This window comes from Battus philenor, unplaced genomic scaffold (assembly GCF_028537555.1).
Source record: "Battus philenor isolate CCGP_79_NKW_IND1 unplaced genomic scaffold, ilBatPhil1.0.hap1 SCAF_26, whole genome shotgun sequence".
Taxonomy (NCBI): domain Eukaryota; kingdom Metazoa; phylum Arthropoda; class Insecta; order Lepidoptera; family Papilionidae; genus Battus; species Battus philenor.
This window is the reverse complement of record NW_027181689.1, coordinates 553,212-568,692: the sequence shown is the minus strand read 5'-3', so window position 1 is coordinate 568,692 and position 15,481 is coordinate 553,212. Positions and strand designations below refer to the sequence as shown.

The window sequence follows — 15,481 nt, the reverse complement described above, 5'->3', positions numbered from 1 at the left end:
AAGTTGAATTTTGAAATGCACAACCCACATCACACCTTGGACCCCAGATTGATTTTCATTGTCGTTAGCAACATTAATAATAACTAAAATCATTCAAAAATAGATTCATTTCTCTGTTCTAAGTTTTAGGGCAACTTAACAATCTTATTCTATGGATAAACGGAAGTCCTTTAAAAGGATAACAAGCAATAACATTTGTCTTTTACGAGGTAACTTCAATACCAGCAACTAAACCGGTTTGTGCCGCCATTCGTTGTGCTGCCGGTGCGTTATATTATCACTAATAACGATTACTCTACAGATATCTCACGCCCACGACCCACGTGGCCCACGCGGCCCACGCGATACACGTGACCCATGGAGCTGAAGCGATCTTTGCGAAATGGGCGATCCACAACACCCATGAGGTTTATGAGACCACGTAACCCACGTAGCCCACGTGATTTACTCCATACACGTGATCCACGCGATTAACACATCCCTTGCAGTTCACGGGATCACGTAAACCGCTTACGCATAACACTCCACCCACGCGGTCACGTAACCCAGACAATCCACGCGACCCATGATTCTCAAGGCTTGTCCAACGTGATCCACGTGTCCCACGCCACCCACGCGAACCGTAACTTAATCTAAAGTTTACAAAATAGATACTTCGGCCCGCGTGGGCGTTTCCGTACGAAGATTATAAACCTAATGATAGACGTAGAGCGAAAATAAAACTTCGAAATTTTTACACAAATCGTGACGTCACACCTTACTAATAATCATATATACTTGTTCAAAGCCTAATAGTTCTAATACAATAGTTTCTATATTAAATAAGAGATAGTTACACAGTACAGAATAGATCAAAAACGTCAAAAATACTCACACACAGAGAGATTTGTTGAACACTTCCCACGCACCACTGTGAGTTCTCACAATAACTTCTTTCGTATATTTCACCAGTGAGCCGATGGTTAGGTGAAAAAATCTATTTGAAAATGACACGCGGAAGACGAACGAAATCATATTAGTCATAAACAAACAAACATGCTTCTTTAAATATAAACGTATACATACCTATCGTTTGGTTAAAAACCCATCCAAAAATATCTAAAGAGCGATAACATATACATAAATCTCATATAAACCGAATTATTTCTATGCGAAGCGTATTCGAATCTATTTTAGAAATAAATAGGTCTGAGGAAGATGAAGTGGTTTGAAGTCCGAGGCTGGTTGTCTCAGTATATAAATGCTGGATGCAGGGGTGGTGGTGGAACTCGCGGCTGCTTGTCTAGAGGAGCGCAGCATGAAGGTTCACAGCATGCAGCGCTGAATGGTGCTGGTACCAGGGCGTATTGAGTTGGCGGCCCGTAGATTGCAGGTGCAGCTGAAATGATACAGAACCTTAATTATTCTTAATTACTATATTCAAGATTTACTTTAATACTTTCAAACACTGCACCGTCTTCAGACCGAGACACGTATCTTCACCGGCAACACGCGCTAGCTAAAGACCATCACCTTCAGATATTGCGGTATCAACACTTATTTCTACTTTTCAACTTTGCAGTACATGATAAAAAATTTTCTAAATTTGAAATGACACGGCATATTGCGTTGTTAAAATCCCTTTGCGTCATTCGGGAAAAGGAGAAAGTGTCTCCATTTCAGGAAAAAGCAAGTAACAATTGACAAATTTTAAAGATTTCTTTCTAGCATTGTACGACTAGGTATCGTGACTTAGAAAATTTATTTCGCAGTATGTTACGTTATGTGATCTGGTCTTCAGAGATGTATATATATTACTTCGGATACTCTACCTTCGGACCAGTGCATTGAGCAGCGACTTGTCTTCGTGTATTTGCAAAATTTCAAAACCTACTGTGTCCATCAGTATATATTCATTGGTTCTACTATCAACGAAATTGGACATATTCGCCGATATTACCACATCCCAAATTCCCTAAAGGTTAATCGGGTCGCTTTTATTTAGGACCAATATAAAAGACTTACTTAGCAACTAAGTATTAATATAAAGTTCATACATCAAGCAATATAAATAATGAATTTTACTTTAAATTTAATCTTCGTAATTTGGCACGAGTTTAATGTAGAAGTGAATCTAATGGCATCTTGAAATATTATACAAGCTGATTGGAAATAGGTGTAAAACTAATAAAGCTTTTTGCTGACAAATGAAATACGTTGACTTCTTTAAAGTTTTTACAACTAAACCAATCATCCTGTATATTTATATCATCACTGTAAGTAAAATAAAACTGTTAATAATATGATAATGTCACTGTAATACGTACGGTAATACGTACTATCGAATGGTAGGGGGTAGACTGCGTATGGAGGTGGTGGCAGCTCGCAGGGGGCGCACGCAGGAAGGGGCGCTAGCGGGGGCGCACACACCAGCTGGTAGCAGAGTGGTGCCTGGAGCGGGGCAGCCTCCGGGCTAAGCACCGGTAACTGACTCGTCTGGAATATAAAGACCAAAATACAGGTATGTGATATAATGTAACTCAAATGTGATATAAAGTGTGTTAAAAATGTAAATGAAAGAAAAAAGATAAAATGTAACAAGTAATGAGGGAGGAATGAAAGGACACATAGCAAAAGTGAAAGAAAGCAGAATTGTGGCAAAGAATAGAATGAAAGATTATGTGAAGAATGAAAGTAGAGAATGAAAATAAAAATTATGTGAAAAAAATTAAATTGCCAATAAAGACCCTGTCTCACCTAAGATAGGGGTACGAGAGGCCCCCAATAGCGGGGGCCATAAAAAAAAATACAGGTATGTATGTGGTGGCATGTCTGACATACGATAGTATTTCTTTAAATTAGGTTGTATTATTAGTGGTATTGGTACTAATGGTAACATTATTGGTGGTAGTAGTAGTAAAGATAGTGGAAGTAGTAGTAATGGTGGTATTCCTAGTAGTAATGATAGTAGTGATAATAGTGGTGATGGTAAGTGTCAATAGTAGTACCTCTACTATAGTGGTAGTATTGGTGATGATAGTAGTAATAGTGGTGACAACAGTGGTCATTGTAGCGGTGATCTTAATGGTGATAGGAGTGGTGGTAGTAATGGTAATAACAAGAAAGAAGTTAAAGAAAAAGTAAATGTAAACTGTTTTATTTTTCATCCTGTTCGTGACCAGTTCGTAACTGCAAGATCCTTGTTATTTGAGGACTCAGAATTATAATTTTAATATACCATCAGGTTAGTGTATAACCACCTGATCTTTGGACGTGGTAAGAAAAGTACCAATATTTAGCCACTTCCGCACACGCAATATGTAGAACATGCGTATGCGGCAAAGTGCCAAACACAGAGTACTAATCGGTGTAACATAACTCCTGAAGATGCCCCGTGGAGGGGTGAAACACGTGTTGAGTGGTTTGGCGGTGGCAGTTGTGTAATTCGCATTGTTTGTCGCATACGCATTTATTAGCGGGCTGGCGGGCGGTGCACTTTGTTGTACGACTACTCATGCATGTGCGGAAGTGGCTAAATATTGGTCCTTTTCTTACTTAGGATGGACTTCCGCAAGGTAACGCCTGATTCCATTAAATCTTTTGACTTGACTTTGCCAACATAAAACCCAAATTTTCGAAATTTGACGGGAAATATCATGAAAGTGGAAAATATATATTTTGACAAATCTTGTACGAACTTATAACGGTTTAGATTTACCTGCTTTCTGACAGCCTGTGCTACACGAAGCCGACCCAATGGCGAGAACATAACGCCACCACTCTGTTGGACAAAAAGTACAAAGTTAAATATAAAGTTATAAATGCAAATCTGATCGTCGGTAGAGTATAGACTTGCGATCGTAGGTCGCGAGTAAAATTTCCCTGGATACAGTCTTATACATATATAATTCACATCATCGGATTGCCGCTGCTCACAAACATGTTTCCAGAGAAAGAACAGCACCATCCTCTGCATACTCCCAAGTGTGTCGATTATGGTATATCTCCCTGTATATCTTTAAGGGAGACCTATGCCTTGCAGAAAGCGTTTATGGGCCGACGCGACGTCGAAGAAGGCAATTTAAAGTGACATTACATATGTAACAAGTTTTCAAACCTAATTGATAGAACTGAATAGAATAATATGTATATATATTTATATATATATATATATATATATATATATATGTATGCGTTTCGGAAATTTTCTAAAATCTCTATGATTCTGATGTTGATTGATCACTACCTGAGGGAAGCATTACTAATGCACTTGTATTATTTTTACAAATATAATTTCACGTTTATAGTCCACGCGTGGGCGTCCGTAGGTCCTATCAACATATCTTTGACTATATTTTAACAAGCTCAGCGATTGTAATTTGTGATAACTTTGATATTCTATTTTCAAAAAAGGTTGTTAAAATCGTTAAAAGGTTCTCTGCTAAATTGATACATATTTCTTTTTTTATACAGAGAAGTTGTTGAGAACAATTTAAACTAAAGAGCATGCACGGGAATATGTTAAATGGGAAGCTTTAAAGCTAAAGCTCTAAAGATCTAGTCGGAACTTGACCCAGTTCATCACATGGATGTAGAACATGGGTGCGAAACATTTTTTATCAACAGTCCAATTTCAATTTTATATTCGTTTGGCTGGCCGCACATAGAGTAACATTTATTAATAATCTACAATTTTTTTTTATAATAAGCATTATAATAATAAAAAAAATTAATGTAAAATATATCATAAACAAATTATTTTGGTTTCGCATGTATTATAATAAATTTTATAACAATAAATTGTTAGTAAAAAGTCGATAAAATAAAATCAATTTTCGAAATACTCAGCGAGGCGCATAAATAATATAATATGCTTAAAGGGCCGCAAGGGGCCTGCGGGCCGCTTGTTGATCATCCCTGGTCTAATGCAATTTACATATGGCGTATATCACTCAGGTCAACAACTAAACAAAACGTCTTTTTCTTACAGCTTATATCACTCTACTACTGTACACCTCACAACGACCAATATAGCCTTTTGACTGTAAGTTGCAAGATGCAGGCAACACAGATATATACACGCACACCTTATCACGTATAGCCTAAATAAAAATAATCAGGCGACATCACTGCGAAGGATTCTTGTTATTTAAATGTTCGTTTATTAAATAATTAGCTTTTTTCGTCAATTTATTATTAATACGCGTTTTGAATTTTCTTAATGGTCACCTAATAGAGCAGAGTTCCCCAAACTTTTTCGTGTCGTAGACCCCTTGCCACGTTTTTCCGTGTTGGGTAGACCCCCTACTTACCTACCAATTCTAACTGTAGTGAAGTTTAGTGTTAAAAACTTAAAGTAAAAACACATGTTAATTTATACATTTATTAATTGAATTTAAATTTAAACTACTTAAAAATAAAATTTTGTATCTGTTATGTAAAATATAAAACAACATTAAATAAACATAAAATAAACTATAAATAAAGTAACATAAGCAATATGTCAATATTTTAGTGAGAAGGATGAACCTGATGCTTTAATAATAAATTATCAACATTTGGCGTCAATTTTGTAAGGGTTAATCTTAAATCTCCTCGGCTAATGATGTCTAGTCTGTTTCTTTATATTATTATTTATAAATAATGTAAATGTTTTGATATTATAAGATAGTATGATGTAAGTAAATAGGTACTATCAGTGTTCGTAATATTTATTTCATAGACCCCCAAAATTTTTTTCGCTGACAAAGACCCCTTGTAGGTTATCATAGACCCCTAGGGGTCGATATAGACCACTTTGGGAATCACTGTAATAGAGCGATAGAGTCGGTGGGAGACCGCCTGATATGATATAAGGATTAGCTTCCCGCAAAGATCGCCAAAACGACCGGCGCTACGTTGGATCCAGAGAACTTAACTATATCGTTGGACCTCCTAGTAGGAGACCAGCCCCCGTCGCGTCTACCGGTTTGCCGTCGCCACTCGAGAACCTTTTAACTCCAACGGGCATCGGTTGCACGTGTGTATCAGACAAGCAATTCCTCGCAGGGAGGAGACAATAGCCTCCCTGATAGGCGGCGATGACAAACAGGCGTTCATATCCCTTTGTAAAGAGATCGCCAAAAGGGCGATAGAAAGAAATAAAACAGAATATAAAAAGATAAATAAATTAAAAACGTAAATAGAAACAAAACTGTTATAGAAATAATTATAGAATAAGTAATAATGTGTAAAAAAAATGTAAAATAAAAATATAATTCAAAAAATGTAAAAAGAAAAAGGGAAGAATGATAGACGAACAGAGCAAAAGGGTAAGAAAGAAGAAATGTGGTATAAAAGAATGGAATGAAAGATTATGTGAAGAATGGAAGCAGAGAACGGAAATAAAAAAAAAACTAAGTGAAAAAAATAAATTGCCCAAAAAAGATCCTGTCCCTCCACAAGATAACGGTACTAAAGACCCCCAATAGCGGGGGTATATCAAAAAAAAATAAAAAAAATAGGCAATTCCTCGAACTATCTCACTTCTGAATTGATCTCGCAGCGAAACTTCTAGCATAGTCTTCTCAATTACTCTCTGCGTGACTTTTGTCTTCCTTTCTATACCTATATTGACAACAAATGAACTATACAATCACACTTTTAACCTTTAACACTAAAGATTCGTGTAAATAATAGCACATGTATGTAAAAAATAAATAAATAAATATATATATATACAGGGATATATTCGGAAGGTTCTAGAACCAAATATGTGTAACTTATACGTAAGCATTTCACGATCTTTGACCCTATCTATTAAAACATGCTTGCGTATGTAAATTTTTTGTATCCTAAGTGTCGAAGGGTGCTTGCTTGCACAATTTAGTTAATATACCCTATAGATATAAAATACATAATAAACAGTTTTTATAATACCAAAAATGAAGTATACATACACAGAGTTTTTAGTTATAGATGTAAATGCCTTAAATAGCTGTAATTATATACTATCCATAAATGGTTCAAGATATAAATAACGATATTATTAAGAAAAACTTAATATAGGAACTCTTTAATTACGTGCTCTTTCATTATTCTCTTCTTCATGTATATACGAGATAAATATGTTGAAACGCGTATAATAATATCAAGAAAAAAATATGTATAAATAAATAAAATTAGAATGTCTGTTTATAATATTAAAATAGCTCTTTATTACATGTACCGACATTATTTATTTTTAATTTTTCTGTCTGTCTGACTAATCTAACTATATCTATATATAAGATATATCTAAACTCTAAAATGGCTGGACTAATTTTGACGGAATACATACTGGCAGGTAGCTGATGAAAATAGTAACGAAGCCTACTTTTAAATAAAATTTGTATTAAATTCCACGCAGACAAAGCCGCGGGATCGGCTAGTTTTAAAATTATAACGTAATAGGCGTCAAATCAAGTCAATTCAAACGTTCAAGTCGAGTCTTCGAAAGTTTGTATTGGAATTACACACATACATCTCGCCATCAAGTGTCAAGCGTTTATAACTTTAACAAAAGTATCGGGACTTACTGGAGTATGAACAAAGTTTACGAAAGCTTTCATAAACTTACCGTTTGCACAAAGAAGCGAAAGCTTTCGTTTAACAAGTAGCACAACTCGATACGTGAGTGAAAAAAATTAAAATTCGAATAAGAGGTTTGAGGATTTCCGGCGCCGTTCTCACAAAGGCGAGCCCTTCCGGTAGGGGAGCTAGAGAAATTATAATGGGTCGCTTCAAAGTATCGTGAAGGCATTCAAGGCACTTTTCCGTTGCGCCCAAATTGAAAAGTATTCTTAGAATTTATGTATTTCAGACTTGAAATTTTAATAATGGATTAGTACTGTTGTGTAGTTTCTTCCTGCTTCTTTTTCACAACTAAAAACTGAACTCTTCTCTCTTCTCTTCTTCATTCCCTTTTCCCTTTATTTGAGGTCGGGTCTCCTTATCAATTTGCGTCAGGCCACTCTATCCTGGGTTGTTTTTGCATCAAGTTGAAGGGTTTCCAGTTCCTTTCCGATATTAGACCACCACGTAGCTTTTGGACGCCCTCTCCCTCTTGGGAATTCTGGGAGGCTTAAGGCAGTTTTTACCACGTGGTCATCTGGTTTTCGTTGAATGTGGCCATAACTTTGCAATCCATATTCCTGTAATTTGCTGGGGATCGGAGTTACCTTAAACGAACCTCTGATATATTCGTTCCGTATTCTGTCCATTCAAGTGACACCACTCGATCATCTAAGCATCTTCATCTCATTGACATGAAGTGTTTTCTCGTGTCTCTGACTTACAGTCCAGCATTCCGAGCCGTAGAGCATAGCTGGTATGACAACGGCTTTGTAGACTTTACCCTTGGCCTTAAAGGACATACGATTATCACATAGAACGCCTGACACTTTCCTCCACTTCATCCATAATGTCCACTTCCATCCACTTCGATCATAAAAACTGAACTAAAATAGATAAAAAAAATAAATAGTTGACGACCAAAAAGATTTCTGTTAAAAGTTCCAAAAGTGAATAAGATATATATATTTACATAGGTATATATTTATCGTATCTTATACAAGTATATATTTATAGTATCAAATTTTGACAAGACGATGTGCTGAAGGTAATTTTTGAATCATCTTACAGCAGTTTCCATAATGTCGTATGGCATCGTATATAATGCTGTACCGTATGGTGCCAATCTAATGTAACCTCGGACCTTTTTATTGATTCTTAATGACGAGAAAAATCAACTATGAAAGGGACTAATATATAGCTACTTCTGCTATGCAGCAGTAGTCGTGCAATGAAGTGCACCGCCCGCCAGCGTGCTGATAAGATGATATTAGATAACTCCTATCATCTTTCCAGATAACTATAGCATGGAAATAGCAGAACTATAAATAAAGTGTTAATGTGTACAAAACATATATATGTATATAGCGTATACACTTATAATAAACAATGCATAAGATATTACAGTATAATACATTTTATAAAAATAATATAATAATAAATGAAAACATCAAATTCACCTGGATCGCATTTTTCACAGAATAAAGAAAAACGAGAAAGAATAAAATTTATTGACGGAAATATAATCATAGGTCTAGTAAATAATTCTTAACTATTTTCTTAAAAATAAGTAGTGAGCTAGCACGTTTTATATTCAGCGGTAAATCATTCCACAATCGAATGGCCTGTGTGGTAAAAGATTTGGTTATGAACGAAGAAATATATATGTATTAAGTCTTTCATTCATTTGTTTTTCTTTCTAGGTTTCTTTATTCGGAAACAAATGCGTCCAGTCAGTTTGATGTTTTGTTTATTATTAAACGGTTTTATTTAGTTCGACCCGTACGGAATTTATTTGGATCAAAATTAGAAATTGAAATTTAAGCACCTTCCCGTTGTCAGATTGTTCTGAAATTTGGTACACACATTTAATTTAGATGACAATACAATATAATAAAATCAATAACATTATAAATCTAAGATGACCGCCGATACAAAATGGCGGATTACATATTTTTCCTAAACCCTCTCAATATGGGTATCAAATGAAAGGGCTACACTAGTAAAACATGATGATTATGTCAAAATTTAAAATTCAAGATGGACGCCGTTCCAATATGGCGGACTAGGTACATATTTTTCCACAACCACCACAATATGGGTATCAAAAAACCGTTTAACTTAAAAGTTTTTCAAATATATTTATTGTATTATATTTATAAAATGTAATATACCGTTATATAAATTATAAGTTACTTAAATTGTATGTGCTATATCCATATGTATATATTTTCATCATTATTTATACTTCTACTTTTTCTATGCTATGGTTGTCTGGAAAATATTGACTCGTATTATATATATATATATATATATATATATATATATATATATATATATATATATATATATATATATATATTTCCAGATTTCCAGACAACCATAGCATGCACACTCACTATTTTAAACGTACGTCGCAAAATTATGGTTTATCCGCTCTAATCGATCCGTTTATCTAATTTCGCCCCATCTTTTGTTTACTTCTCTTCTTATCTTCTCTTCTTTCTCTTATCTTTTGTGTACAATTTGTTTTGTCAATGACACAATGACACAAACATCAATTCTTTAAAATATGCTTTACTAAGCAATTTTAGACCTTAATTATAATGTTAAGACTTATATAATAAATTTGCAATGCAGCTAATTCCAAAAGGTATCAAATTTCACTTAAGAACATCAACCTAAGAGTCTCGAGACATATATATTTATATGTATATATACTTATACATATATATGTATACATATTATATAGATATCCTAGCCAAGTACAAATCACCGGCGACATACATAGCGGACGTATGATAGACCATATATCGTGCCAGATATGCCGACGCGGAATCACGCCTGGCATCGATCGGCCTCGAACCCCGGACCGTCTGTCACTGAGAGCTGACTCATCGAAAGCCTTAATTCTACTTACATAGACATAAATCTCAGACGCTCCACTGAATATTCATCTTATTTTTGATCAGCAATATTTTGGACTTTGTAAGCGTAATTTACTTTCTTTTTAAGTTAGATAGGCGTCAGGTAAGTTGAGCGAAGACATAGTCCTTGTTCGGAGAAGATAGAATCTTTGGATAGATAACACCTCCCCTAACATTAGGCGTCTATTGATTGATATATTATGATTTTTAATATACATTCATTTGATATATATTATTAATAAGGAGGTCCCAAACACAAGTCTAAATAAGTACCGAATAGAAGTCATAGCAGCGTAACAATCTTTTCACTGTTTAATTCTCGTGATATAACATCGACTTGACGGTTGAACGTCAAGACAAGAAAAGTGACATATAAGGTACATTTATAGTAATAAGTATATAAAATATGCCTTGTTTTTTAAAGGGCAGGTTACAACGCAACCAAGCGGCTTCATTTTGCGTCATGGTCATTAAGCCAAGCCAACTCCTCGAGAAATCCTAGCGTATATATATATGTGAGTGTGTATGTGTGTGTGTGTGTGGGTTCTCGCGCGCGTGTGTGTGCGTGTGCGTGTGTGTGTGTGTATTTATATATATTGCATAAAGCTAAAAGCTTCAACGAGTTGAACTTATAACTCGGTCAATAAAGAACTTTTTACAATCACACTATAAAGCGATTACTGTGAAATGTATACCGTACTTTTTTACTTTTTTATCGTAATGCGACAGGTCAACAATTTCTGACTGTACAGTCTGGGAGAACAGATTATATATAATAATAAATTTCAATATATAATCCTACTATATTATCATTACGTTACTTATTATGATCGAAATCATTGAATTTGGCTTCACATGGATGTCCAATGTTGGACACTGGACTCTCACGGAGATATCCAAAAAGACCGGTAAAAAGCTGCCTAAATCCAACATCTTCCAATCGCTTATTAAAGCGAAATATTGTAATATAATTCCATACACAAATTGTTTGAATATTTGTGTACATTTGATAAATAACCAAGCAACCGCAACCCTATCCGTCTTCGCCCGGCTTAGACATTTCTGACAGAGTATCGATCATTCTAAAGGAAAACTCGACTCATGTAATCAGCATTGACACAATAGATACGCTGTACTCGCAATAACAATAACAGGGCTTTACAAATGCACTCAGATTAGATAAATACGTAAATACAGTGTCCCATAAATCAACGTCAGTGTAAAAATTGTCTTCTACGTAACTTGGTCCAAAAAATGAGACGTAACTCATTATAGAAAATGAAACGTAACTTGTTCTTGAAAATTAGACGTAATTTGTTGCAGAAAATGAGATGAAACATGTTCGAGAACATAAGAGATTACTTCTTTCAGAAAATGAGAGGTAACTTGTTCTATAAAATTAGATGAAACATATCCCAGAACATGAGACGTTACTTGTTGCAGAAAATGAGACGTAATTTTAATCGAAAAGTAAGACATTACTTGGTCTAGAAATTGAGAGGTTATTTCTTCCAAAAAATGAATAGTAAGCTGTTCTAGAAAATGTAACGTAACTTGTTCCAGAAAATGAGACGTAATTTTAATCGAAAAGTAAGACATTACCTGTTCTAGAACATGACAGGTTATTTTTTCCAGAAAATGAGTCGTAAATTATTCTAGAAGATGTAACGTTACTTCTCAGTATTCATTAGAAGGGCCTGATACAGTGCTCGTGGCTGACATCCCACGTAGTACCACACTCCTCATACTACCTAACCATATTTTAAATAATCCTATCTGTGATTTTTAGACTCCCACTCCAGAAAAGAGCTGATGTTCGCTCTTAGTTCTATAACCTTTAGGAAGTTTTAGAAAGATTTTGCTGAAAATTTGAATTCGGTGGAGGTTTTAAAACAAACTGACAAGGATATTTTACATTTTTAAGTTAGATTGTAGTATAGATACCATCATCATTTAAGCTGTTGGATGTTCACTGCTGAAAGTATTTTTTTTTTAACTTCTACCGTGTTTGAGACAGGAAGGTAACATTATCGGGTCAATATTTTTTCAATATTTTAATTTTCATTTCTTTCATCCTTCTCAATTTCATTTATACTTTCCTTCTATCCTTCACAATCTCTTTCTTTTCTTCTCTTTCATATCTTCTTTCACACATCGCTTTCCTTTCCTCGTTCTCATTTCTAGATCACAGATATTATTTGACTCGTAAACAACTTTTATTTGCATTTCATTTTAATTTTTGTTTCTAATAATAACTTTTTATTCCAGTAATTTTTTTATACGTGTATTGCACCTGTTTCTGCTTGCAGACATAACTTACCGTGGATCTTATCCTACCCTTTTATCTCTGAGTCTTATTTTTGTTTTTCGTGCACTATACGTCATTTGTACAGAACTCTAGGAAGACAGGGGGACATTTATCGTCGCCCACGAGAGGGGCAACAATTTCTTCTTCTAGTCTCCTACTTATTGCAGCCTTGAGGTCAAGGAGGAGACTTCCAAATACAGGACAGTCGGTGATAAGGTCCACTTCTGACTCACAGATGCGCGAGAGACTCTCCTTGTGCCTAAACCTATGCTCTTCCTTCTCAGAGAATCCCCTGTGGCTGGGCTGGGTTGGTAGCGGCATGAACTCAGGGTCTTCCTACGAACTAGACGAGGTTGTCTGACCAACTGTTTGGAGGATGACCTACGCTGAACGCTGTTCTGGACATGTGATCAGCACATTGTCACTTCAACTTGTCTTGAGCTATGTCGGTTAATATCTTTCGTCTACAAATCTCGTCATTCCTGAAGACTCGTCACCTTACATTAGGGGGTCCGGAAAGTAATGTCGCCTTCTTAAATCAAATTCACACGACTATACTTTTTGACAAGTTTTTATTTGAAATCAACATATTCACCTTCGTTATCAATAACCTTTTGCCATCTGGTATACAAATCATCGGAGCGATAAAACTCCCTCGGTTTTTCTGTAAAACATGTCAACCGAAACTACATTACTTTCCGGTCCCCCTAATATATTAAGTTAACGAATATCATTATAGATATCTTAATTTGATTAGTTAAATAGTTCATCGAACGTATAAGAAACACTGCATTCAATATAGCTAGTCGATTGTCGCTAATGTATTTGGTTCTTTATTCTCTTCTGGCTTGTTCCTACTCTTCTTTGTTCTTTGCTTCTCTTGCTTCCTTTGGCTTCTTTAATTTGCGGTTATATCTACACGTCTTGCGTAGTACAACTCGTGGGTGAGTGAACATGCACGGGTCTGCGTTTAGGTATTGTGCGAGCGAGACAGCACTAGGGATTAATATTTGACGAACTATTGGTTGATTAGACGATCTCTGTTAGTTTCTAAAGTTACATCTGGTATTGTCTTACGTATTTAAATAATTAAAAATGGTTACTACGAATGATTGAAAATAAATTTTGTAATATTTCGTTGTCTATATGAGTGAAGGTGTTCATGACGGTCCGCAGCCGTTATCAAAGGACGTCAGATGTTGCGTATCTTATCTTTGTTATCAGTTTCGTAGGACTACACAAATATTGATACGCCCACTTTGCTTTATTTTCCAATCTCTAAAAACATAAGTAACGTTGATTTATGCCAATATCATAATGACAAAAAATATTCAAAACATGGCCAAAATAATATATAGATTGTTCGGTAAAATTGTCGTACTCTCTAGCCGAAAATATACTATATACCTATATAAGTAGAGATGCTACCTTCGTACAAAGTTTCGACTAGCCAGTAAATTTTTTGTAAATTCACAGACCCTTCGGTTCAAACAATACCGATGTAGCTGTAACAGCCTCCAAGCTAACAGCATTAAGTAAGAAAAGGACCAAAATTTAGCCACTTCCGCACATGCAGTGGCAGTCATGCAATAAAATGCACCGCCCGCCAACCCGCTGATAAATAAACAAACACTCTGTGTTTGGCACTAATCGGTGTAAGATAACTCCTGAAGATGCCCCGTGGAGGGGTGAAACACGTGTTGAGTGATTTAACGGTGGCAGTTGTGTGATTCGCATTGTTTGCCGCATACGCATTTATCAGCGGGCTGGCGGGCAGTGCATTTTATTGCATGACTGCCACTGCATGTGCGGAAGTGGCTAAATATTGGTCCTTATCTTACTTAGGATGGACTTCCGCGAGGTAACGCCTGATTCCATTAAATATCTAACAGCATTAACATCTACAATACTAGCCAATGGACATTGGGGCCAAAGGTTTCTCCAGTGGCAACCGTCTATGCGTAGTAAGTAACGCAATAGGTGGATGCCATAGTTAAGTCGCTTAAGTCATTGAATGTGGGTACATCAAGATTTGTGATCGTGCCGATCTTTTGCTTAGGTAAGATGTAAGAACTTTGATGAGGTGAAGGTATCGTTCTCTTAAATCTTTAAAGATACAACTATTTCTAATCACATTATACAAAGTGATACTCTAAAATATGTCGATTTAATTATTTCTCTCTATTAGGATGCTATAAACCAGTGTTTCTCAACATGGGAACGCATCCCATTAAGGATATCATGTGAGAGTCTGTTGTGACTTTACATTGTCGGATTCTTCTTGGAGGTAAGAACAGCATGAAATCAGAGATAAAAGTGCGTATATTCATTCCAGCTTCGCCCATATTTATATTGATGTAAATAAAGAATTATATTTCTGTGGAATTCCCCTTTTTGATGCACCGACGACGATGACGCAGGTCCTATATGATCAGGGAATGTTTGGAACCTTTGCATCTTTAAATGCATTGATACTATAACGGAATTTGATCTGATTTCAGTTTCTATCAAGTTGGTTTAAGTAGATAATATAAATAAATTATATTTAAAAGGAAAATCTGTTTTCGAATTGTTTACGAACTTTTGTTTGTAAAGTTTACATAAAAATGTAAAGAAATTACTTGCGTATCTTTCTTCGTAACGGCCTATTTACCAAGTTGGTTGCTATCCGGGTCAA

General features: G+C 35.4%; 1 protein-coding gene across 1 annotated transcript in view; it reads right to left on the bottom strand.

Annotated features, from left to right (window-relative positions):
• Positions 1–1,085: 1,085 nt before the first annotated feature.
• bol (boule homolog, RNA binding protein) overlaps positions 1,086–15,481 on the bottom strand; it is a 57,116-nt gene continuing 42,720 nt past the window's right edge. The window contains exons 2-4 of the mRNA XM_068768637.1: positions 3,698–3,760; positions 2,307–2,475; positions 1,086–1,378 (exon numbers count right to left, since the gene is read on the bottom strand). Of these exons, the coding sequence (XP_068624738.1) occupies positions 1,230–1,378; positions 2,307–2,475; positions 3,698–3,760 (381 nt within the window). The 3' untranslated portion in view covers positions 1,086–1,229. The remainder of the gene's footprint in view (positions 1,379–2,306; positions 2,476–3,697; positions 3,761–15,481) is intronic.